The sequence below is a fragment of the Amblyomma mixtum genome, chromosome 1 (genome assembly GCF_055824585.1).
Source record: "Amblyomma mixtum isolate Tamu chromosome 1, ASM5582458v1, whole genome shotgun sequence".
NCBI lineage: Eukaryota > Metazoa > Arthropoda > Arachnida > Ixodida > Ixodidae > Amblyomma > Amblyomma mixtum.
This window is the reverse complement of record NC_143012.1, coordinates 316,809,831-316,835,487: the sequence shown is the minus strand read 5'-3', so window position 1 is coordinate 316,835,487 and position 25,657 is coordinate 316,809,831. Positions and strand designations below refer to the sequence as shown.

At 51.0% G+C, this 25,657-nt stretch overlaps 1 protein-coding gene across 1 annotated transcript in view; it reads left to right on the top strand.

Annotated features, from left to right (window-relative positions):
• LOC149372572 (uncharacterized) overlaps positions 1-25,657 on the top strand; it is a 65,572-nt gene that overhangs the window by 25,237 nt on the left and 14,678 nt on the right. The window contains exons 2-7 of the mRNA XM_089567067.1: positions 1,949-2,639; positions 3,105-3,344; positions 14,152-14,430; positions 18,961-19,284; positions 20,517-20,677; positions 23,139-23,416. Of these exons, the coding sequence (XP_089423193.1) occupies positions 2,061-2,639; positions 3,105-3,344; positions 14,152-14,430; positions 18,961-19,284; positions 20,517-20,677; positions 23,139-23,416 (1,861 nt within the window). The 5' untranslated portion in view covers positions 1,949-2,060. The remainder of the gene's footprint in view (positions 1-1,948; positions 2,640-3,104; positions 3,345-14,151; positions 14,431-18,960; positions 19,285-20,516; positions 20,678-23,138; positions 23,417-25,657) is intronic.

Sequence of the window (25,657 nt, the reverse complement as noted above, 5' to 3'; positions counted from 1 at the left end):
TTCAAGACTGTGTGGTGCGCGTAGGCGTGGTCGTCTTCGGTGCGCCAGCGTTCGGCTCCCGAAATAGCCCGCGCGGCTTCGGCAGGCTGGGGGCGGCGTGCGGTGAGCGATGTGCCGTGCACGACGTTGCTCTCGAGTACGACGCACCAAGCCCGCGCGGCGTCCGTCGTCGCTGCTCTGCCCCTGGACTGATGAACCTGGTCGCTCGCTGGCCTGCGCAGGCGCGCACACCGGAGGTCCCTTGTTCGCCGGGACCATCTAGTGTACTGTGCCCGCACGTAACGCGAGAACCCGCCGCGGGAAAAATACGGGGGGCTATAGTTCTCTGTGCACTGCGTGTGAGAACGTGTCTGAAAAACGCTGCGTGAGCTTCCGTCTCGCCCGATTGCATGCGCAGTTTGGTCGGGGACAGAGATGCCCCGTTCTTTTGTCGTTTAGATCCGGAGCATATCTTGGGCGTCCTCCCCAGGGGCTGGCGGGGTTCGTATGTGCCGTCAAGTAATGTTATGCGATGTTATGCAGCCTCCTGCTACGTCTGACGGTAAGCCGTACGCGTGCCGTATGAGGAAACTAATGACGGGATGCGAGCCACAGGTATGAAATGATGATGATGATTATTGTGAATTTTTATGCCGCGAGGGCATCTGGGGCCAAAGAGTGCCATGGCACGAGGTGTTTTCGCCTTCTCAAGGGAGGGGGGGGGGGGGGGGGGGTCAAAAACCCATTTCTCAAGCATTTCATCTTAAGAAGTGAAGCACCAGGTCAGGGGAGGGCTTGTACCCATTGTGTCACCGGTGCATACTCGGTGGCACTTGGAATCGAACCCTGCACCTCCCGAATGCGAGGCGGATGCTCAAACCACTAGGCCATCGCTGCTTTCACGGTTATTAATTGTATATTCCTGCAGAGTATGAAGAGCGTGGAGTGAGTGCCCAAGGAATTAAATGTGGAATAGAAACGAACTTACTGTGCCATTCCTTTCGTCACGACAGTTATCGAGGGGCCGCGCCTTTGGAAAACGGCCGGAAGGTGGGAAAGGCCATCGGTTATCTCTTGTCCGTATCACATGTACCGCCCAAGTACATTGTCTGCTCTTGTCTGCTTCCGCCGCGTGGGATATCGTTTACTCGGGTTTGCTTTCTTGTCTACACTGCTCTTTGTCGGTGTCTAGAAGTTTGCGCTGTTATTTTCTTTTCCTGGAAAGGATAGCGCCGCCTCAATTGCGATTTCTGGACGCAGATATAGTTGCGCGGCAAAAAACTCTGCGATTCTAAAATTCGTGTGCAGAGCACGCGGGTGATGGAAGGAGCGGAGCGAGTGGGATTTGAAGCCTAACCGGAGAAGCAGATTGCGCTCTCGTGGGTGTAGCTTTGAGAGAAGGGCCACTGCAGCAACAAAAATCGGGACACTGAAAGCTAGCATATACGCAGTGCGCTTTGTGTATTCTCGCAGGATCACTGGAATGACAAGTTTCAGGCAATTTAGCTTTTCGTAGTGTTAGTGTTTTTTCCCGGCCTCCATCATAATCTCTCTCATAAGCAGTGTACATGCAGTGCTGTGAAGCCACAGGACGTTTCTGAGTCGCTGCAAGATTCTCCGCCGCACTTTCCGTGGCCGTGCCGGACAGCGGAGATCTGCATGGACTAGTTCTAATGCGTTCAGTTATTTACTTATTTCTTTATTTATGTACAGAATATTTGAGTCGCCGGCGGGGAATTATTGGAGGGGAGACAACTTTAGAAGGATAATTTATATTTCCGTTTTCTCCACGGCAGCCCTGTTTCCCATGCATTGGTGTGCTTTGTGGGCTGTGATGCGCAGGTTGTATGGCCGCGTAGTAGCTGTCTGCTGTCCATCTGATTGGAGGACTCGGAACTTGAGTTCCTCGACTGTAGGGGGCCCCGTAGTCGACTAGTGTTGAATGACGGTGCACGTCTGTTCTCCGCAGGAAGCAAGAGGATGAGGGTTCGTAGCTGCGCGGCGCCGGCGACCTGCAGCGGGACAGCAGCGTCCGCGAGGAGCCTGCAGCTGCGCGGAGCCGTTCCTCGCCGAGCGCGGCCATGAGCTCACCACCGCCCCTGCACCCGCAGCAGCCCAGGGCGAGCATCGATGACGACGACGAAGGCGGCGGCCTCGGCCTGTGCCACAGCCGCCGGCGGAGGTTCCTGTGCCGGGAGTGGGCCTTCGGCAAGCTGGCCCACTGCCTGGACCAGCGGCCGGCGTCCAAGACGTGCGGCGCGCTCGTGGTGGGCGGGCCGGGCTGCGGCAAGACGGCCTTCTTCCAGGAGATCGCTCGGCCCACGACCCCGGACCCGGAGGCCCGCCAGCACGCGCTCAGCCGGCGCGTGCTCGCCCACCACTTCTGCCAGGCGCACGACACGCGCACCCTGGGCGTGCCGGGCTTCGTGCTGAGCATGGTGCGGCAGCTGTGCCGCCGCGAGGAGGACGGCCTGCTGGGCGGATACCAGGACCGGCTGAGGGACGCCGAGGCGGCCGCCGCGCTCGAGCCGGCCGCCTGCGCGCGCTGGCCGGACGAGGCGTTCAAGAAGGCCGTGCTCTTTCCCCTGCTGGAGATCGAGCCGCCCGCGCAGCCCTGCCTCCTGCTCGTGGACTCCGTGGACGAGTCGCTCCTGGTGCAGGTGCGTCCACGACCCGGCTCCGCAGCCGCGGTGCTCTTTTAAATGCGATGGCATTGGAGTTTTCGTCACACAAAAGCCCCGCCAGTGTCGTGAAATTCGTTGTTGGTCGAGAGGGGTCACGTGACCTTGTGACGTCATCGCAGCCTGCCCACCGTGGCAGGCAGCAACCTGGCCACCGGATTTTGAGCAGCCTGCCCTCCGTGGCAGGTGTAATTAAATTAATGATTGGTCGATAGATCTCACGTGACCTTTCGACGTCATCACAACCTGCCAACCGGGTTGTGGGCAGTCCAGTTTCTAGGTAGCAACCTGAACAGAGAATCTAAATAAAAAAAATTATACTATATGCAAATGTCGGCACCATCATAGCATATGGGATACGTGCTACTGCATCTGGCAGTCCGAATATGCCGGTTGATGGGCCGATAATTGCAAAAAAAAAACTTTGTTCCCTGGTGGTCGCAGGTGAACGGTTCCGGAGCTGCAGGCGGCCATCACCACCACCACCACCACCACGGCCAGCAGCGCCGCGAGCAGCAGCAGCGGCAGCACGCGGCCTCTTCGTCAGAAGGGGGCCGGGGCAGCCGCACGATCGCCGAACTGCTGGCCGCCCACCAGCAGCTCTTCCCCCAGTGGCTGCTGCTCGTCTGCTCGGCGCGCAGGCAGAGCAAGACCATCACGCGCATGTTCACCGGCTTCAGAAAGGTACGCCGAAACTGCTCTATATGTGGCACCTAAATAGCGAAATAGCCATTCGAAGAGAAAACAGCGCAGATGGGGAAATCTCCACTGGCGCACGAGAGACGACCAAAAAAAGTGGTAGGGTTTTAACGCAGTTAAACCAAGCAGATGTGCGAAAGCATGTGTTCATTCTTCGCCTCTTCTTCTTGCATCTGCATGTGCACGCAACCGCATTTCTCGCTGTTCATCGGCACACCCTCTCACACTCGGCGGGCAGCTGGTGCGGCGCTCCTCCAAGCTTCCTCCCATTGGCTGCAGCTTGCCCGACGCTGTACCGAACTTATCATCATCAGCCTGACCACACCCACTGCAGGGCAAAGGCCTCTCCAATGTCTCTCCAATTAACCCTGTCCTTTGAAAGCTGCGGTCACTGTATCCCCGCAAACTTCTTAATCTCATCCGCCTTTCCCTAGCTTTCTGCCGCCCCCTGCAGAAACCCGAGCTTACCCGAGTTACTCCGATGCTTCACACAAGATTCTTGCTCAGGGTTGGTACGGCTGGAATAGTTCTTTCGCACTAATGACGTCACACAGAAAAGCAGTGACATTTAAATCTCGTGCACGGGCGCCGCCTGGTGGCGTGCAGCGCAAGCGCTCCTCCCAGGCCTCATGGCTGGCATAGTGGTGTAGCGCGGCAATGTACTTTCAGCTTGAGTTCAAGGCTGGCGGATGGAATACTGATCGGCTCATCTGAGAGGAGAAATGACAGCTGTGCGGGCAGCTGACGTACAATCGTTTGTTCGGCTTCGTGCGTTCACCCTACCCTACCGTTCTTGGCTTATTTGCAATGGGACGTGCTTTGCTGAAGGCAAGAAGATGTATGCACACGGGCGCGTGCTGAGTGAGAAATATCCGCTGTGCGCGGGACGATGCGGTATGGCGGAAGCGCAACCTGTCCGCCGTCAGCGGTCGGTGCCTCCGCGGCTCACCGCGGGGAGCGCCGCGTCGCTGCCTCTGCTTAGCGTGCAAGAGCAAACGCCCACCGCTGAGAAGAGGCGGTGGAGGTAAAACGAGATGAGGTGGTAAACGGGAGGAGTGAGCGAGGAAGAGAGACAGGCGATGGAGGTTGCGGAACGCGACAATTGTACGATGTGTCGCGCAGCGGTGATTGATTGGGAAGAGGTCCCTCTGTCTAGGCGCGCTGTGGGAGGCGGCTGCTGCAGCTCTTCGAGCTCGGCACAGAACACGCGAGGGACCTCCGCTGTCGCGTCCCGCGACGCCCGGCGATAACGCGATTGCGGGAACGAGAGAGAGAGAGAGAACGGAGAAAGAAGAAAAAAAAAAACGAGTGCTGCGAACGACGACAAAACGCGCGAACGCGCGCGCGATGTTGAGGGAAAACAAAAGGCGAATTTATATATAGACTTGTTGTGGCGCGTATACTTACCCACCTTGGCGTGCCGGTTTGGTGGCTTTGTGTTCGCGGCTTGCGTTCGGCCGAGGAGGTGGAGGCGGAAAGGTCGCCACCTTTGCCTAGGCCGGAAATGGATTCTCTCTCACTGCCTTCCATTCACTTCTACTAGTCGCCGCACATTGATGCATTGTGCACTGGGGAGTACCGGAACAAAAATGCATGTGGGCACGGATGAAGGGGCTTCGGGCGCAACGGATGCCCCTCGGCTTCCGTTGTAGGCCCGCGCATTGGTTTCTGCTCAGTGTTGTGTGTGCAAGAGTCCATATCTTTCGGGACCCGGAAGCTCTGTGAAATCCGAAAGCTTCTTTAGGGCTCTGTACGCATTTTCACGTGCAGTGCTCTGTTTGTGCACGAACTCGCTATTGTGCTTGCCTAGAGAGTGGGGTTAAGGTTGTTATGAGCTCTGCAGGCGGAATTAACCAAGCATAGTCATGTATGTTGTTGCACCATGCACGCAAGTGGGTGCTCACAGTGCGAGTCGAGTGCCATGGCGGAGCGCCTCTGCAACTTTAGTCATAGCTGCATATGAGGGAATATGGGTACACAGCAATTAGTATAGGTATATGGGTATGGCGTTATACGGGATACAGGCTTGTGCGGAGTAAGTGCCGCCGCCGTTTTGGTCCGTCGTAAACGGAAGCTCCTGCGTACAGTTTCTGGTCAGAGGGGATGTTATCGACGCAGGGCGGTCCTTTTGAAACATTGATTCGACAGTCTTTAGGACAGTCCATGCGCAGTCTATGGACTATCTCTTAGAATTCTTGTGAGTGTGGGCTGCGGAGTGGGAACTCTCGACATTGTTCCACCTGTGATCGTGTGATTCAGGTGGGAGGGGCGGTCGCTATCACCACTTCATCATGGGGGATTGCGATTAGTCTGAGAGGTTTTTGTCGTTTGATTTCGTTTTGTCGGTTGCGGTTATAAGGCTTGGATTTATGTGTGGTTGGTTAGTTTGCTTTATTTAGAGCCCGCGTGCTTCCATTGAAAAAAAGGCCGGACATTCTTGGTGCCGGGTCCATGGCGCGCCCTGTTCGAGTTTCTGCAGGGAAAGCGGTATTCGAGGCGAAATGCAGATGTCTTGCTAGTTTGTTATCTCGCCCCTTTTTCTCTCTTTGTCGCCCGGATTTTATCTACGCCAACGTCCTCCACTTGCGGCTTCCTTGTCTGATAAATGTCCCAGGGAAGCGTGTTGAAGTGGGTCGGTTGATATGCATATACTCCGAGACGAACAAGTGCGGAACGAGCCAGGCAAAGAAATGAAGCGTTTGCGTGATTCGTTCGCCCTGTCGGCAGTGCCGTTTCCGCGTTTTCACATTACCGCCGTTCCACTTCTTCGACGAAGTTTTTTCTTTTCTTCTTCTTCTCTTGCCCATCGGCGACAGCCGCGCGAGATGGATAGAAAAGAGGAGGAGGGGGGCAAGCCCGGTGGTGCCAGCTCTCCTCGAGATGTCGGAGAGACACCGAAATGCTCGCTCGCTCCGGCGCGCGCGCGCATTGTGATGGAGGCAGCTCGCGACGCGACAGGGGCTGACAGCTTTGTCGGCCCGCGCTTGTCTTTGGCTCTGGGCTGAGGATCTGGGACTGTGCGTTCGGTGTGTGTTCACCCGTCCTCGGCCAGAATGGAATGCACGTGGCGAATGCGGGCGACAGACGAGGAGGCGACGTCGGTCGGGTCTACTTGAGGCGCCGTTCGGGTAGCGGCTGTCTGTCTCCGCCTCGTGCCCCCGTTCCCCCACCTCCTTTTTTTTTTCTTTATTGCGTTACCAGCCACCGCATCGCGCAGCTCATACAGAGAAACAGTGCGCAGGCCCCAGATCTGTAGGCTCACGCTACGGACCAGAACAAATCACTGTTTTCTCCCGCAGACCCGGTGTCGCGCGCCTTCGCGCAGCCCGCTTGTGCAGAAAAATGCCTGTTTCAGCTGGCGACCGTGTCTTTTAGGATAGGCGGGGAACAGCGTAGAGTAAGTTCTGTGGAGACTTCTAGTTATTTCTGTTTTCGACATGTAGCGGCGATGTCCATCTTTTTTTATGAAATTTCCGCGCCATGCTTTCATGCCTGCGCGTTGTTTCCGTTGCTGTTAGTTGTTGCATTTACAGCGTCGCATCTCGGAACCCTAAATGTTGTGACCGGGGCTCAGAGCCCTGTCGCGGCCAATCGAAAGTCGTCCGTTTTTTTTTTTTTTTTTTTTTGGGGGGGGGGGGGCGGTTCGAGTAGGGCGTTGTGGAGCATTCGTAGCGCAGTGTCGAGTCCGAATTACTAACCGTGAACAATTCACAGGAAAATCGCAACACGCGCAGCCTGTTACGTTCCCACGTTCGTTCTCGCGAGTAGCCGGCGGGACCCACGCTCGACCAGAAGTCTCCGGGCATCTCATCGTCGCCAAGTCGAGTAATGACGCACAAAGCGCACTCGTATTTCATCGTAGCCCGATGGTGTACATTTGCACGGGTCCGGCCTGGCATCACGTTCGGGGAGCGTGTCGTCTGGCGACGCGCCGTCGGCGGCGGATGTCCGGCGGCCTTCCTCCGTGGCGTCGAGGATGCGTGCTTCCTGCCGCTGCCGCCGGAGGCTGCAGTGCGTGCACGCGGTTTTGCGAGAGGCTAAAACATAGCTTCGCGGTCGCCGTCATCAAAAGGCTACGGAAACGCCTTCTGATCATTTGTCGAGTGTGTTGAATTTCCGAGTTTCAACCCGCCGGTGATCCACCGTGTTCGGACGAAGCCAAGCGCTCTAGGAAGAACGAAGAAAGGGGAGGGGTGTTGTAAGTAGAGAGAAGCGATGTGAGCATTACGTGTGCGCAGAGTGTGTTTCGTACCTATCCATCATCATCATCATCATCATCAGTAGCAGCTAGAGCCCAGCCGCATGCAACGCAGAGTATAGTCTTTCGAACACGAAGCATAGAGGCTGATTAAATCTGGGTACCCGGCGTTACTTCTGTCCTCCGTGGCCGAAAAAAAAAAACGTGAAGGCCTAAGCAAGACAAAAACCACACTTCCAAGGGTGAGAGGATTCACAGCAGCAACAACAACAACAAAAAAAAAAGCTGGCCGTTATTTCATACACCCACCGGGTGTTGTGTAATCTTAAAAGAATCGGCAAAAGGGGCAAGATTCTCTGCTCAGCACCGTCTCTATAGCCTTTGCAGGCGTGTCAGTGGATTTAGGGAAGAGATTACGGAGTGCAAAACTAGTTAGGGGTCGGAGTCCTTTCGTGACATGCGCCTCGGGCGTTGTTTACTCCATTACTTTGCCCCTGCATCGTCTTAGGCCGCTTTATCTGTTGGTTTTCACACGCGTGACACTCCTCGCTTTCAAAGTTTTGCATTTCGCAGGCTTTTCGCAGTTTCTCATTTTTCATCGTTTCAGTGCTTCTACCCCCCTCACTTTTTAGCCGTGTCGTTTGTCGGATTTTAATTCATTTTATTGTTACACTTTTTCATTCTCACGGTTTAGCCTTGAACGTTGTTGTCCTTCATTCTCACTTTTCTAGAGATGTTTTATCACGAATCATTTATTGTCGGTTTTTCCCGCTTATCTCCCCATTTCATCTTTGTGTGTGTGTGTGTGTGGGGGGGGGGGGGGACGTTTAGAAATTTGGCGACTCATATGGTTTTGCCTTGTTTTATCCTTGTATAACCTTGCACATGCGTACCTCTGCCGTTTTTGCTCGTGAACTTTGTCATAGTGTAAAAGGTGTGGTTCGGTTGTCTTCGAAAATAAAGCTGTTAGTTCAGCGCAGTTGTGTCCACTTCTTGTCCTTTGTCCGTCAGCGCAGCCTAATAGTGAATGCCAACCAACTTGTCCAGCAGCATGTCATGCAATGCTGGACGTACGGACGCTTCTGCCGTTGCTCTTTCCAGCCACCCCTGCGCCAGCCGCGGGAACGCGACCGATGGCATGACGTCATCGCTCAGCGTTATCCTCTCTGCTGTGTTCGTCTACGCCCTGCTACCATTAGCGTCCGCTTTGTCGCCTTGGGAGTGCGCCATGTTCGGCGCATTATGTTTCCCGCCACTCATCTCGACTTCAGCTCGAATGTTCTCAAACTCATGCTGCTATATTAAATCTATTTTAACGTTGCCTTCTTGTGTGCGTGCGTGCGAAAATGAGCGGCGCGACGAAAAATAGCGGGCGCAGCGAACATGAGACGAAACATCTTCCGGCATTCGCCCGTGAATCGGAACGATGTATACCAATGAAATGCTCCGGGCCTCTGCTGTCACAGACACCTATGGATGGATGCCAGCGGAGCGGAAGAGGGGACTGACCTTAGCTCATTTATTTAAAATGTCCATATGTGGTCCTCTAGCTTTTTTCGCTGGCTGCACAATGTATTAGCAAGATATATCGATATAAATATGACTTCCCTTTGAGGAGTATCGCTAAGCCTGTTGTTATACCGCTTTGGGCGTGTCTACCGAACGCACTTCGAACTTCCGTTTACTTCCTTCTTGGTCTGTGACTTGTTCTTAACTGCGTCGCCAACCGTTAACAGGATGCGCGTCGTGTGTGGGGTTGCGCTGTCGCTGAAACCGCTCCTCTCTGTCTGCACCCCCCCCCCCCGCCCCCCCCCAAGAGGGGCGACGTGCGACGCGGAAGTGGCGCGTGACACGGTGCTGGTGCGCGCAGGGTCACGCCGCTGCGTCGGCATCGCCTCCTCCACTCTCGGCATCCCTCCTCTTTCGGCGGAGTTCGTTGATCTTCTCGACGAACGGTGCAGCAACACGTGGACAGCTTTGCCGCGCGCAGTTTGTTTTGTTTCGAGCGGTCGAGGACCTATTTCATTACTGGCGGCCGACACGCGGAGATAAGCGCCGGTAATGAACCGTCTGTATAAATATCTAAATTGAGTGATCGAGAGAGAAGGGAGAGTGAAAGGACTGCACATTCCGTAGCACTAATTGGAGGTGGTCGGGGAAGGCCTTTGTCCTGCAGTGGGCTGAACTCGCGCTGCTGACGACGACGACATTGATGGTTATGTGACCTCCGGGTGTGCGAGAGTTAGGGGAGAGGTGTTAAGAGGAAAGGAAAGGCCCACTCTCTGGAAACTTGAACCGCGCCTTTGGGGAAGGGGGTGAGAGGGAGGGAGGAAAAGGCGCCGTAGTGGAGGTTTCTACTATAATTGTACTAAAATTGTATTAAAATTCTTCTAAAATTTTCCGCGTAGGAGAGAGGGACTAACTAGACTCTGTGTGTTTTTTTTACCCCTATGCACTCTACTAAAATTTTCCGGGTAGGTTCCTCGGGGTCTTCTGATCCGTTGTAGTGAATTTCGCAGCCGGGCGACGTTTTGTTTCAGCGCTAATTAGTTATATATTTTCCCGTTCAGTGGCCTCAGTCGGGAGTGATTTCTTTGGACAACCTTGCGGCCTGTGTGACGTCACGAGCTGCACACCCCTCGAACATCCGTCGATATTCGCTCTGCATTTGCTGAAGAAAAAAAAAAATCGGACTTGGTTTTGTCAGACAAAATAATCATCGAAGATGTCACTTACAGTCGCCAGTTTAGGCAGCTAAGGCGCACACGAGAGGTTTCGTGATAGCGTCCGTGATGTCGTACTTTGATCGGAACCGGAGCTCTTGGTCGGAACCCTGTGTCGATTTCCTGGATTTTTCTTTTTTTTAATTGTTTTCCTTATTTCTTTGAACCACTATTCGTCGGAACAAAGAGAGAGAGGTCCAGGAAATATAACGCGATCGTCAACTCAAAATGCTCAGACATCCTCCAGAGTTGCCGTTTAAGGAATGCATGTTGGCAACCTCAGCGCACGCGCGTAAAGATTGAAAGAGTAAGGAACCAGGCTCGACGTCCATTGATTAAGAATTTGAACGGCCTGTTATATACCACGCTGGTTGTTTATCGCAGATACGAGTCGCATTGCTAGCCAACTGAGTGCATATCGCCGCAAACGGCGCGGAAATCGAAAGGCGTGTACTCACTGTGCTGTTGAGCGTGACCGTCGCGTATATATTGGCTGGTTCGTGGTCCTGTTTAATATATTAACTTGCGCTTCGATGGAGGAGGATGGCTCGTTCCGCGTTACTGAATAGTGAACCCGGAAGCAGCCGAATCCTGTCGGGAAAATTATAGGAGTTTATCGAATATTGCATCATTTAAATTACGTTTTAATACTACAGTTGCTTCCGTCGGATCCGTCCGCCTCTCATCGGATCTTTCCGCACACCGCATAAGGGAAAAATTTGCTTCCATTTTTTATGTTTATTTTTCAGTGCGTCGAACTCTTGAACTGAGAGCCGCACTCGGAATCAGAGCGTGATCAGAGTGCTGAGAGAATTCGCAGGGTGCTTGGATTGGCGTTAATGCCGTATTTACCGATTTACGGCCGTTGAGGGTCGGTGACAAGCGTCGCTATGCGGCATTTTCTCAGTTCAGTTCGTCGTAGTCGATAGTCAATTTCTGTCTGTGTAGGATCTCGACCGAAACACTTTTCTATGCGTATGCACGCGTCGCGCACCTGTCTTTGTGTATGTGTAAACTTAACAATATCATTGCCCTCTGTTTGGTTTTCTTCTTTTATTGTTGCCGGAACGCTGGATTTGCGTAGTGTTTGATATTATTTTTGCTTTTGAATGTTGCCCCCCTGCTTGGTCTCTATGACTGCAGTATGTGTAAATAAATAAATAAAAAAACCCGGGCCTGACTCTTTAGCGTACAGGGCACTTCACTACAACCGTCCGTCGACACGATTTTCCAGAAGCGAATGCTTGAAGTTAGAATTATGGCTCTGACCTGGTCCAGGCTTTGTGGGCATCGGTGTATTTAATCTAATGTATATGTAAGGACAAAGATAAGGCGAAGTTTTGCAGTACCTGCTTATAGAGGCGAAACGTAGCTTCGCTGCGTTTTTGCTGACACGTAGTGTCATTACCCAAGTAGTAGGGGTGTGGTGGGCTCTCGTACATACGGTGGAATTCACTTGGCGGTGAGCAAATCTACGAAGGCATGGGCAGGCCATTACTGCTGGGGTACACGGTGATTTCGCAATCTGCACCATGTATAGTTCCCGTTCTTCGTTTCGCCTATGACGCTTTGAAGGCGCAGCAGCGGTCTCCTTCTCTCGCGGTGCCATTCCGGGGGCCGAACAGTCGCATCTCGTGCACGGTCACTTAAGCGACCCCTGTGTCCGGTGTCATGAAAACGCACCTCGCAAAACGCCACTGTTTCTACACAATTTTTACAGCGACAGCAGTAGTAGCGCTATTCCGCAAAATCATGGCGTTGGCACGTGACAGCAAAGGAGTGAAGCTTCCACGTTCATGAAGCTCCACCTTGCAGAAGGCTTCCACCCGTCAGAAACTCGTGAAAGGAGCCCACCACACACCTGCACCCTCCAGTAGGCCTCCACCCTTCTGTATGCCCTCCAGAAGCCAACCTCCCACCAGAAGCCCACTCAGAAGCAGTGCGAAAAAGTGACGGCGAAATCAAATTCAAAGATGCAGTGAGAAGTCGCCCAATGTAAAACGAAAGGCAAAAGCCGCCTGCTGTCGTAGCTTCGCCACATCAGTTCGTATGATCGCCCGTGATTTTTTTTTTTTTTTTCGATGCCCATCGCGCCAGCAGCGCGGTATGTCTATACTTGATGCGTCAGGAGCGGTGGAGCGGGTCCCCGAGCAGAGCAGAAACTCGCGTCTGATGCGAGCTCCAGATGTTTCGTGAAGAGGTCTTGCCCCAGGCCGAAATACGTATGGAGGAGGGGGCGCACGCGAAAAAAAAAAAAAAAAGCGGGCCTATCCCTTCTCGTGACTCGTTCCGTGTTGTACTAAGTAATGAGGCTTCCCTTACGCAGCGCTTTCCAACGCACGGGACCCGCGCTGCGCACGGGACCCGCGCTGCGCACACACACAAACACGGAACTCTTTCTCTCAATCTCTTTCCCGTGGTCTCCACTCCTTGAACGCGAAAGCTGAACGGGAGCGTACGCCTGGGGGTCTCTCTTTCTCTTTCTCTCTTTCTCCCCCTCTGAGATGTCGCATGTTCCGCATGGCTGGCTCGCCGCACTACTCTAGCGGTCCGTTTCTGCCGTTTCTCTTGCTTCTTTTTTTTTTTTTTTCCTGCGTGAAAGGGTTTCTTCGGTTGCTGCTTCGTTCTGTGTGTAGCCACTGTGTCCCGGTGTAACTGGCTGGTGCGCAACGCAAGCTGGCCGCGTCTGCGTGAAAGGGTTTCTTCGGTTGCTTCTTCGTTCTGTGTGTAGCCACTGTGTCCCGGTGTAACTGGCTGGTGCGCAACGCAAGCTGGCCGCGTTACGAGTCGTTCATGCGCTTTCTGTATACGGAAGGAAGCTTCGTTGGAGAACCTCGCGATTGCTTTCGATTTCAGCGTCAGCATTACTGGTTGCTCGAGAATGCGAGAGTAGGCTGCGGACGCATGCGGCTTTGGTTTGATCACGCGCAACTGATGCGCCGTTTTCTGTTGACTCGCTTCGGGTTCCCGCGTGGTTACTGTGAGGCACCTTACTGTAATAGATGGACAAATTCAGTTAGCCAACTTGAAATGAACGCATCTTCCTTCAACATCCGCCGCCGCTGACGCTGCATTTCCATAGACGCGGTGCTCTTTTACTACCCTAAAGAGACTATTTTATCGCTCAGACCCTTCGCTGGAGCCTCACAAAAAAAACCAGTTATGTTCCAAACAGAAGCGGTTGAGCTATTCTCTGAAAAAAATTTCAATACTTTGCGCATCATTTTTTTTTGTGTGTGTGTGTAGCTTCGCTGTCTTGCCTGCCATGTAAAATATACGAATCTGGCAGACTTTGTAAGCGAAGCGGTCATTGAGTGTAAAGGAGAGCTCTACGACCTCTAGAAGCTAGAAGCACATAAAGGTGATTTGCAACTTTTCTGGCAGTCACGTAGGCAGGATTTTTTTTCGGGAGGGGCTCAAGGTACTTTCTTCTAGCAAGCGGGGGGTGGCATCTGACTGAGCACTGCCAAGAGAATAGCGAGGAGTACGCTAAACTTGATTTCGGCGCGCCTGTTTTTTGATACCTAAGTACACAGGTACCACAGGTACCCTGCTACCTTGGTACCATAGGCGCCACATCTGGCAATTCCGGCCTAAATTGTAAATTGTGGGGTTTAGCGTCCCAAAGCGACATATATGGTCTATGAGGGACGCCGTAGTGGAGGGTTTCGGAATAATTTGAACCTATAGGGTTGTTTAACTTGCGCTGACATCGCATGGCACACGGGCGCTTTTTACGTTTCGCCTCCGTCGAAACGCGACCGCAGCGGCCGGGATCGAACCCGGGTCCTCCGGCTGAGTAGACACGTCGCTGCAAGCACGACCGAGAGGATGCGCCTTTGAGAAGGGGGAACTCCTTTCGCGTGTGCAGATCAGCCTGGACGACCTGCGCAAGGCGTCGGTGGTGCGCGACATGCAGCAGTACATCCTCGCCCGGCTGGACGGCGAGGAGCCCCTGCGCCAGCAGCTGGGCGCCCGCGACACGGCCGAGGCGCTCAACCAGCTGCACATCAAGAGCAACGGCTGCCTGCTCTACCTCGAGCGCCTGCTCGACGGCGTCGCCCAGCGGTGGGTCACGCTGCGCGAGATCCGCCACATCCCGGGCACCCTCAACGGACTCTACCTGTGGCTCTGCCAGCGGCTCTTCCAGGCGAGTAGTCTCCTGCACTTAAGCCTAACGGGGAGGGCCACGCCTAACGGGACTTACCGCGCCGTTACTGCCTCCGTTACCCAGACAGGCGTTGTGAGCGAACAATCACGAGCATGACTCTGGTAGGTAGGATGCAGGTGGGCCACCTAGGTCATGTGACCTTGTGGCGACATCACAACCTGCCCACCGGATAGTGGGCATACCCTTAAGGCGGAGCTTAGGTGTCCCCCGCAATTTTCTTTTCCCATCGGTAATAAGCTGATGCGCACGCGCCCTTACGGGCTGATGTTTGCTCCTGTATTGCTCTGTGGAAGCCGCTCTTTGGAGATGATGATGGAAAGCATTCTTCGTTGAAGCGTTGAGATAAAAGGGATAGCTCGAAGAGGAGGCATTAACTTTTTGTTCTGGGGTGGCTCGAGGCCGCATGAGGTTAAGGGATGGCAGGAAAGGTTCTACGCCCGGCACTAGCTCTTAGCCACTGCTCAGAAGAAGGGTATGGGAGGTACCTCAGGGAGAAATTTTCTATAGAATAGGATAACAAAAAAGGAACCCCCGTTTTTTCGGACGACGGAAGTTCAAGAAATACACAGTCGCCCACAAATTCGCCCCTGGACTGTTTGCACTGAACGGTCACTCAATGCGGGACAGCAGGCAGTGTTCGCATGTAACACGTACGGAATTCGAGCGCAGCGTTAATCGCCGGGCAGTATAACGATGGAAGGGGCATTCGCGGTGGTTAAGGCGAAAGCCTTTAAGGCCTCATCGTTGTCGACAGAAGGTTGTCAGCAGAGGTGTCACGTTTTTCGGTTGATTGAAATGGTTATGACCTCAGAGTGCGCGGATTCGAAATAATGAGGTCACCCACGGATGCCTGACGCCCCCTTTTGGAGCAGACAACTACTAATAAAAATAGTTGTTGTCCGCTCCGACAGGGGGCGTAAGGCGTCCGTGGGTGACCACATTACATAGCTCATTACTGCGAACAGAGCCATGGTACAACCGAACTCACCAAAGCAGAGAGAGAGAGTCGTGCTAAAGAAGCAGTCAAAGTTTGTAGTTGTAATGTGTAGTCGAAGTGTGTAGTCAAATAAAGCACTAGTAGAGCACAAACAGTCTCGCAGTCGATGTCAAACAGTGCGCCAAGTGCCTCCTGCATTTGTTACCTGCGTCTCGATCAAAGGCTTCTTGGTGTACAAAATAGAGATTTAGCATACCGGAGACGTACTAGCGGACACGTATACCGGTTTTACGCGAGGGAGTTGCGCATGCGCAGTGGCGAGTGTGCGGCCTGGTAAGACTAAAGCCCCTCGATGCAACTGCGCGTGCGCAACAGGCGTACGTAAAACCGGTATACATATCCGCTAGTACGTCTCCGATATGCTAAGTCTCTCTAATGGCGGGAGGAAATGGAAAACCGCGCTGGTGAATGAATAGCAGTGCCGAAGGGCGCCTTTTCAGGGCCATCGCTGTCTCTCTAGTGGTGCTCCTCAAACTGATATGTCCCTTGCACCCGGTTGCGCGGCATCGCGGAACGGTGACTGCGCATGCACCGGCACAGGCAGCGTTCAGTCTGCGCTCGTGCGCGTCATAGCGGAGGCAGGGAAGTTTTCAAGCGAGGAGTTAGTTCTGTTTATGCAATCGCAACATGAGCACACCGTAGTGCTGTGGCAAACAGTCGCGTGAATGCAGTTCGAACAGCGGAGTGCTCCTCATTTAAACTTTCGTCAGTGCCTGTACACTCAGCTTCATGGCAGCTGCGCCGCGCACGTGCCAAGAGGGAATTCAGGCGCCAAAGCGACGACGAGCGCGCGCGCGCGCGCCAAAAGCTCCGTTGAGTCATACGCGAAGGTGAGCGTGGCGTGAAGTGAATTGTGTATATTTGTGTCGCGCTGAATGCTCACCGATAGTGTATCACCGCTGCAGGTTCCCGGTCGGGTCGCTGGACCTATTGTCCGAAGTGAGTGATGCGAACCCAGAGCTCTTTCAGCGTAAAGAGTTGTGACACATATGCGGCCCATGTATTGGCGCTCTGACTGGGTCAAAGGCTGCAGATTTCTCGCCGCTTGCGACTTTCAGATGAACTGCCCAGAGCTGTTCGAAGCAAAGGTTGCAGGACTTAGGCAGCAGCTGGCTGTTACGTTTCTGTCGAGCTTTTGATTTGGAGTTTGGTGTTTGGTAGGGTTAAAAAAAAAATAACGCGAATTTATTCAGAACCCACAGCGCCGTGTGTGTGTGTGTGTGTGTGTGTGTGTGTGCGTGTGTGTGCGTGTGCGTGCGCGTGCGTGCGTGCGTGCGCGTGGTGGGAGGGGTCACATAGTCATAAAATTTCCGGTTTTCGCATAGAATATGCAGTCACATAGCGAGCATCCATATTTCTGTACGCGCTCTAATTTCTGCTCATCTTGTGTGATTGGCGGATGCCAAACAGTGCTCGCATATTCTAGGATCAGTCTTATGGCCTTGTAAAGCAAATCTAATCCCGGAGAGGCTAATGGGAAGTGTCGAGCATTTCTGGGCTGTGAGTTGCAACCCAAGCTAAAGGCTGAGAGAGCACGTCGGAATGACGTCAGCCGTCAACCCTGATACGCGCTTGTCATTGCGCCGTGGTCGAAAGCGCAGCTGTACGCGGTTGTTTTTCCATCTGCCGTGCGTTTAACAAAATACGAAATCAGCGGAGGGATTTAGTGTAGAGGCGAGAATGTTGTCAGACACGGGTGCGACCTCGGCTTGCATGCTTCTGGTGTGTGTGTGTGTCGGCGACCGTTTGAAGGAAATGAAAAATGATTCCGCTTGCACGAGTATGAAATAAGGTTGGCTGCTCGGGGTCGCCGCAAATTGCGATGACGTTATGATACCTATTCGTTCTTGTGACGCATCTGTGAAGCCAGGCTACTGCGCCATTCAGGTCAGAACGGTGATCACGGATTCCTTTTCGTTATTGGCGTCGCTAATTTGAGTCGAGTGGCAGGTAAAAGTGCCTTTTTAAGTCTAAATTTCTCAGCTGCAAATGCATCTTTTGATGTCGAACAAACATCAGGTCAGCCACAAACAGCCAAACAGTCGATTTACGAGGAACGAAAATTAAATGGAACTTTATTCAATGTCCGTTTAAAAATGGCGGGCGTTTTAGCGTGGTTAGGTTAAATGCGAATTAGGTGCCCAAGCACTTCGATTTCGGTTCGAGGCTCGGTTTTCAAGGTCAAGCAGGATTTGACAAAGGTCGGAGAAATCGGACTTAAGCTCCGCCTGAAAGGGGCTCTTAATAAAGTTGCTGTATGCCTAGGATGTTTAAGGACGTCGCTTCACGAATACCCGCAAGAAATTTTTAATGCGTTTTGTGGAAGCTGAAGTACTTTTAGTCCAAATTTGAATTTTCGCGTTTTTCCCTCTCCTCTGGTCACTTTTTGCGCGCTGTAATGTCGGAGCTCCTCCCACAGCCCCACTCATTCGGCCCCTACGCCTGCTGCCCACGAGCGGCGCGGGGATTCCCCGTGAAGGGGGGGGGGGGGGGGGGAAGTTAGTACGGCGAACCAATGATAGACCGCTGCTGACGTAACGAGCGCGACATGACGCGTTGCGCGCGGATTCGAATCGGCCCCGCTGGTCGCCGCGAGGCGCGGAGGCGTGGGTGTTTAAAAATGTATTGTAAATTATCGGCTCGCTTTTGAGGTCTTGCACGCGGCATGAACGCTCGGTAGCCTGTACTCTACATAATGCTAGCATTTTATAGCCAACGTATGCTCCATTGCCGCGTTTCTGCGGCAATGTTGCTAATGCCAATGCGTATTGCTGTCACGCTTGTGTAGAATATTTCAAATAATGTCGTGGCTTAGAAGATAGTGCAGATGCGTGTGCTTTGGCACAGGTGGTTTCCAGCTGAGTTCTAGTTTGAGTCAACTGGGAGCCGACTGCGAACCAACTGGAATCAACTGGAAATTGTGCCTTAAATCAGTTTGACCAGTTAGGATTAGTTTTTCTAATTTTGTTATTTGCGACCATTACTAAATTTCGATTGTTTTATTTTATTTAGTTGTGCACAGAAATAATCCAGTTGCGTTAGGCCACCAACTTATGAGTCCACCGTACCCCCCTTTCTCACTTTTCTCCCTCTCGAACTGGCTTTGTAATTAGGTCGGTTACCCCGCAGTAAAGATAGCAATACGCGCGCGTATTGCTTCTTTCACAATAGAAGCACAAGCGTGTAGACTGGCCATTCAGGGGGCAGAGGACAAATGCTTCTGAAAGGATGCCTTTCAACCGGTGGCGTCGACCTAGTGTCGTGACATCGCGGTCAACCGCCTTGCAGCTGTTAGGTGCAAGGCGGTTACCGCGATAGACGTCACGACACTAGGTCGACGCCACCGGTTGAAGGGACTCCCTCCGGGGGCATTTGTCACTGCGCCCATTAGTTTAGTTGCATCGGCTTCAGATACTGCTTGTCCGCGCGACCCTCCCACGCGCCATCGCGGGGTTCTTGCAGGTAAGCCTAACTTCGGGAGATTGACACCGTCGTCTCTTCCCCGTGCGCAGCGGCGCCAGTTCTGTCGCGTGCAACCCGTGCTGCACGTCCTGCTGGCGGCGGCCCAGCCGCTCACCGCGGACGAGCTCTTCCTGTGCCTGTGGACGCGCAACCAGATGCTGACGCGCGACGAGTTCGGCCGGCGGCTGGCGCTGCTCGCGCGGCTGCTGGTGGAGCGCGACGACGGATGCCTGCTGCTCTTCCACCACAGCTTCGCCGAGTGGCTCCTGGACGTGAAGCACTGCACCCAGAAGTACCTCTGCCACGCGGCCGAGGGCCACGCCATGCTGGCCATGATGCAGACCCTGCGCGGGGCGCAGCTGCCGCCCACGCAGGTAGTGTCACGGACGCTGTTCGCAATCAACGCTTGTCGTGAATGCGATTGGCGCTGTACTTTCGCTGGTTGTGTATAGCTTGCAGCTTACTAGTGCAAGCGAGTCACTGCCTGCATGTAGTACAGAAGCGGTCGTCAATTTCTGTAGCGGGTATGGGCCTCATCCCAGTGTTGGTCATAAGGACCCACCATGCAGTTCAACAACTGTCCGAGAAATTGCGAAAAAAGTCAATACCCCTAGTTTTCTTTCCTTTTTCCATTTGCTCCATGCCATTAATTGCCCTCTGCTGTCTGTCAAACTTTTATTTTGCAGTGATAGCTGTTAGTGCGCGGACACCCGGATCCGCGATGTTGGCGTAGACGTCCGCACGCTGGAGAGGTATGGGAGGAGGTAGGGCGTGAGAGGAAGGGGGAACAGCAGGGAGAGGAAGGGGAAAGGGTAAGGAGAACAGAGGCGCAGCGTGGAGGGATCTGACAGCTGCGACGCGGCGCAGCAGGACGGAGCGCCGGCTGCTACGCAGCTTGGAGCGTGAGGGTTCTCACTTGCAACAAAGCGCAGTGGGAGGGGATGAGGCATAGGGGCATGATGCAAGAGGGCACAGCATAACAGCTATCATTAGGTTCTCACATTATGCAGCACAGCATAAACTTTTTTTTTTGTTTCTTTATGTTGCTGTCTCCTGTGGATATGCTAGGTGCTGCATTGTCCACCAGGAAGGCTTTATGAGTTGGCATGTTGGAAGAGAGGTACTGCTGGATGACCAGACTTGATAAAGTGCAGTGGCATAATTTAGTTACAACTTACAACTTGTTAAGATAGTGTGTTGTCTTTTATTCCATGGTACTGCATAAAACAATGGTGCGAGAAAAAGGCTTACATGCACCGTGTGCTCCCTTATAAAATGCACGCATATTCCACTTGTTTTGTCAGTGTTTGCAGAAACACTTCATGTGAAGCCAGACCAAATTGTTTTTTTACCGATGGAATGTGTAGCTGTTTGGAAATGGGAAGCAGGTACAAAGTACAGTGTGCATTTCATTTCTTTGTGGTTTGTCATGTCGAGCTTATCAGCTACGAGCCCTGTCGCTCCTATCAACTGACCCGTTGTGTCCCTAGTGGCATAATCAACACCAGACACATTCTTTAATTAAACTCTATGCACAAAACTCATATCTGTTGTTTATTTTTACTGCTGCTCATCATTGACAGTCGTGGAATTGTGTTTTGTGCAGGTGCAGGACCTGGCCCACCACTTGCTGCGTCTGCCACCCTGCGAGGCCATTGAGCCTTTCCACCTGCCCCTGTGGCTGCTCCACTCGGGTGTGCCTCTGGAGTGGGCCTTTTGTCCCACTGTGGGCAGTGTGGTGATACCCAGAGACCCAGCTGTGCTGAGGTAAGATTTCCTTGTTTTCATAGCTCATGTCGGCAGTTTTATCAGCTGCCTTGCAAGGTATTGACTCTGTTGTCTATTGAATCATAGCCAGTGCTTCCGTCAAAGAGACGGCATATTCAGACCGACCGTCATCTTATCCTCGTGCCAACTGACTGCACAAAGATTATCATCATCACAGTTGTTATTATTTATATTATTACGACGTTTGTAATGCACGATGAACGATGTTATTATTACTGTAATCACCCTTTGAGCGATGTGGTCATACTTGTCTTTAACCAAGTTGGAAATAGCAGTTTTTTTATAGTCTTGTGTTTCAGTGTACATAGACTTGGTGCGTTCACATCCTTTTAACATTCCCCAAGTACGAGACAATTGAAATAAAGCAAGCTAGGAATTTCAAACTGACATGCAAGAAACATTTTTTGGGAATGGAAGCAAGGCTACAAAGTTAGTTTTTCTTCAGTGTGTTTGTGATTGCTGTCCTATATGTTATTTTGTATTGGACCGCTTACTAGCCTCATTGGCTATCGGTCCAAATATCTGTGTATACATTTTGTTTGTGTTACTCAATGACCTTGTTTATGCATGTGAGGAACTACACCTCTTTGCATATATGTCCGTTGAGGTTCTTGCAGGCACCATGTATGTAATGAAGTAGAAAGGAATAGTATGAATGTGGAGTTGCTTGGCTGAACCTTATTTTCATCAGCAGGAATCTACTTACCGTGGAGAGTAAATATTGGTTCACAGATGACTTGCAAGGATCATTGTTCCCAATACACTTCTAAACCTAATATAGTTGGCTTCTGCTGAAAAGCACACATTTAGCAACAAAAATAAATGATGTCAGAATTTAATGCCAGAAATCACAGAAGATCCTGAAAATGTATTTCGTATATTTTTTTCTGCTGTGTGTTGGGTCAGTCCTGTTGAAAATGGCAAACTAAAAAAAGATGCAGTTGCTGCCTCGGTGCGTCATATATAAAGCATTTGTCATATTCAGATTAATGCACACTTGGTAGGCAGTTGTTTTTGGTAGCATCTTGCGCATATCATTTATAATTTCGTACATATCCATACAAGTCGAGCCTTTTCTTTTCTGACTGAGTTTCTTAATCGTGCCAGAATTTTTTGGCAAGTCACCTCTTCTAGCTACAACTCCAGTCTGCTCTGATAATTAACTTTGAGGTTAAAAAAAATGTGGAATTTACTGCACATGACATGACATGCTTATCAGCCATATCAGCATAGTCATAGGTATAGTATTTTACTTCTGGGGTCACCATGTGTACTCCATTCCTACTGTGTACATTCAAACCTGTGCACCTTTGCTTTAAAATCATATGTGTGTTTTCTGTCAGGTGTACACTCTAGTTGACTCAGTGAGTTATCACAGGAAGTCGAAATTATGCTCATTGTAGTCTTTTAAAGGTGCCTTGTAGGCGATATTTTATGTGCGTGTAGCTTTGTCAAAGCTGCTTGTGTTCTAGCATTGGAAAGGCACAACAGAGTAATAAGAGAGGTGGATTGCAAGTTTCCATGGCTTCTTGCTTTCACTGAAGCACATTTTCAAATATTGTCGCACTTTTTCCTCATTGATATGGAGCTTTTATCAGCCTGAAGTGGAGCCCACAAGCATGGGCCTATTGCAGCAAGTTATCAGTGATTGGGCCGCTTGACTGCTGAGCCCAAAGACGCACGTTCAATCCTGGCTGCATTTTGACGGAGGCGAAACGCAAGGCACCTGTGCTGTGCACGATGGCAGTTCACATTAAAGAGCCCCACGTGATCAAAACTAATCAATCAATCCGGACCTCTCCGCTATGGCGTCCCTCATAGCCCACGTGTTTCTTTAGGACATTAAACCCCCGCATACCATTTACCGCTTGTGCTTTATGGGAAAGAAAACTTTTGAGCATTGTTTCAGCATTTGCAATCTGTCCAACCATCCCTGAGCTTTTGTAAAGGCTGGTGTACTTTAATATTTAATCTCTTTGCCTTGTCCCACTGTACTTTCTGTCCCTTATCTATGCACAAGCTGGGACCTTCTTTTTTTTTTTCTTTTTATCACACCATAATATATGTCTCTTTTTATTTCTATTTCCTTAGTTTCAATGTTAGGTTTGTCCTTTTGCATCAGCGCATTATATGTACCGGCTTGGCCGAGGATGACTACCTTTCTTTGGTTCTGATAATGTTTGTTTTTGTAGATTACCACGAAAGCCAAAGACAATTCATGCGGACATGAGACAAGTGCTAGTCCTCTGACCTTTTCTTTTTGTTCTTGTCTGTGGTAGCACATCACAGAACGTTATCGAATTAATTACTAGCTAGCTGAAACCTGCACCTTACTGAACCTTATTTAGGACGAACATCATTAAGCAGCTAATTGTTATGAATGAGATGTAGAGATTTTCAACATTTTAATAACAATTTTGCAACAATTGATTTTTCTCAGGCTACTATTGGAAGCCGGTGCCAGGCTTCCAACAGACAGCGGATCCACCAGCATGGCGGGCTCAGATGAGGGAGGCTCTCCTGTGCCCTCGGTTCCTCCCGACCCCCTGGACGCACTGCTGGGTTCCGGGGCGTCAGTCGACGACGTGGACGGCAACCAGCGGACGTTGCTGCACACAGCCGCGTACGAGGGGGACACTGCTCTGGTAGAGCGACTTCTGGAGGCCAAAGCTTCTCTCGAAATGGCAGACAGGAATGGCCAGACACCACTCAACCTGGGTGTGTTGATATTTGAAGCATCCATGGCCAAATTGCATGCTGAGTCGCTTTGTCTGATGTGGAGTTTAAAGGGATGCAAAGTTTAGCTATTTTGAAGGATTTTTCCTAAGATTTTTTCTCAAGATCGGGAGTGTATTATTTTTTACTGAGAACAAACTTTGAATAAACCAGGAAGTCATACGGAAACAGAATACATGCAGGGAAGTCCCTCGAGACTGATGGTAGCTGCGCCTGGTCAGGTGAATGCTTTGCTGCGTGATTGGCTGATTATTTGATGAATTTGATTAGTGTCTCCTAAGGCACCTCTTTGACAAGAAATCAGTATTATGTTGGAAAAGGAAGCAATGACTAATGAAGTCAACAGCATCAAAATTTTGTTGTTGGAAAACAGCACTATATCACTGTGTTTTATGAACATTGTTTTAAAAAAAATTGACTAGTTAACAAACTTAAAGTAATGAAGGCCAGAAACTAGAGATGGCAACATACGGTGGGTAGAATTAATTTCGCCCTTGATATTGTTGCAGATTGCACAGTAAAAAATAAATATCAATGTAAATATATCAGCTTTGCTACTTTATTGCACAGTTCATGTGTAGTATAGCTTTGATCAAACTCATTTTTTTTTTTTGGAGAAGGCACATACTTTTGTATTATTTGCTACTAGAGCATACTTTTGTATTATTTGCTACTAGAGCACTGAAGCCAAGGTAACATATCTGCTGGAGTGTGTGGCTCAAACCAGATCAAAAGTATTTCACCAGAACATGAAGTTTGAGCACTCACCAGGGGGGCTGGTATTAGTTGCTCGCATTGATGTATCAAGAGACAAGTACAATATACTCCCTTTAAGATGAACAGAGCAGAAAATTTGTGGGTATCTTATCAGAAGTTCATCTTAACCCCTTCACCGTTTTGTTATGTCAACGAATTTCTTAACAAAACTGCTTATTTTTTTTATTCCTGATTTCGATTAATATTGCAATAAAAACCATGCATTCGATCTTTAACAAAATATTTGAAGCAAACATGAAGTCAAATTAGCATATTGAAGTTTAGTATTTCTCGCAATACTGAAAACCAACTTCCTGCAGGTAATAAGCGATAAATATATTCAAGCAAGTCATCAGGTGAGCTTATAGTGGTCTAACCGGGAGCTGCGAAAAAAGGAAGCCGAGGGGGTCGCGTAGGGATGTTGCTGACGTCGATCTACATCCACTGACGTGCGCTCGCGATGTTGCATCAGAGCTGTCCTCTTCTTCATCGGAAGAGCTGATCAGCACAATGTCATCACTATCGTCCTCACTCCCTGAAACAATGTACACTTCGGTGTCTGAATCACCATCGTTTGAAGAAGGTGACGAGGAAGAAAAGCGCCTTTTCCGAGATCGCCTCCGCCGGATGCCATTTTTAAAACCCAGGTTGCCATACGAAAAAAAGGTTTATGCGGTAGAAGAAAACAAAATTATCAGGTCAGTGCTGCCATCTGTCGAGTAAAATGCCATCCAAGCCCCACACGAGCGCTGCTCGTCCGAAACGCTGAAAGGAAGAACCTATTCAGCGAGGACGAGCTACAGTCGTCCAAAACGGTTTGGGGACGGCTTGGCAAGGACGAGCGCAGCTCGTCCAAAACGGTTAAGGGGTTAACAAAAGTGCCCCTAAAAAATAAGATATGGGAGCATTCTGGGTGTGCTCATGTATGTGTCGCATGAAATCAATGAATAAAATAGCAATTCAGAGAGTGGATAACTGTAAATAGAGCATATATTGTACTATGCATGAAGTGAGCTGAAGACTGAGAGCATGAAACGTGCTCACATTATCCTACTTGAAAATAGCATTGTTTCAGTTTTTCTTTTTTGACTGTCGTTTTCTCACTGTATCCTACAGCGGCTGCTATTTGTGTGTGTGTTTTTATTTGTACTTTGTGTCCTGCTCCAAGTGCTTCAACGGTGCACAGCAGGGTAGCCCTATGTGTCTCTTGCTCCTTCCTCAGCACGCGCCTTTCCATCTGTCGTAGGCAATGCGCGCAACATGGCGCCAATATCTGGCCATCTCTGCTCCACAATTACTTGCGTTGCGACGCCGCATCGGTTGAAAATGCGGCCCTGTAGTTTTTAAGGCCCGCATCAACGTGCAGGTGCACGTTGAACATACGCACCTTTTAGTTTGGGGGAGACAGTGCGTGGCACTTGACGCGCATTCGATGCCGAGATTTGACCACTGTGCCAACGCAGGCAC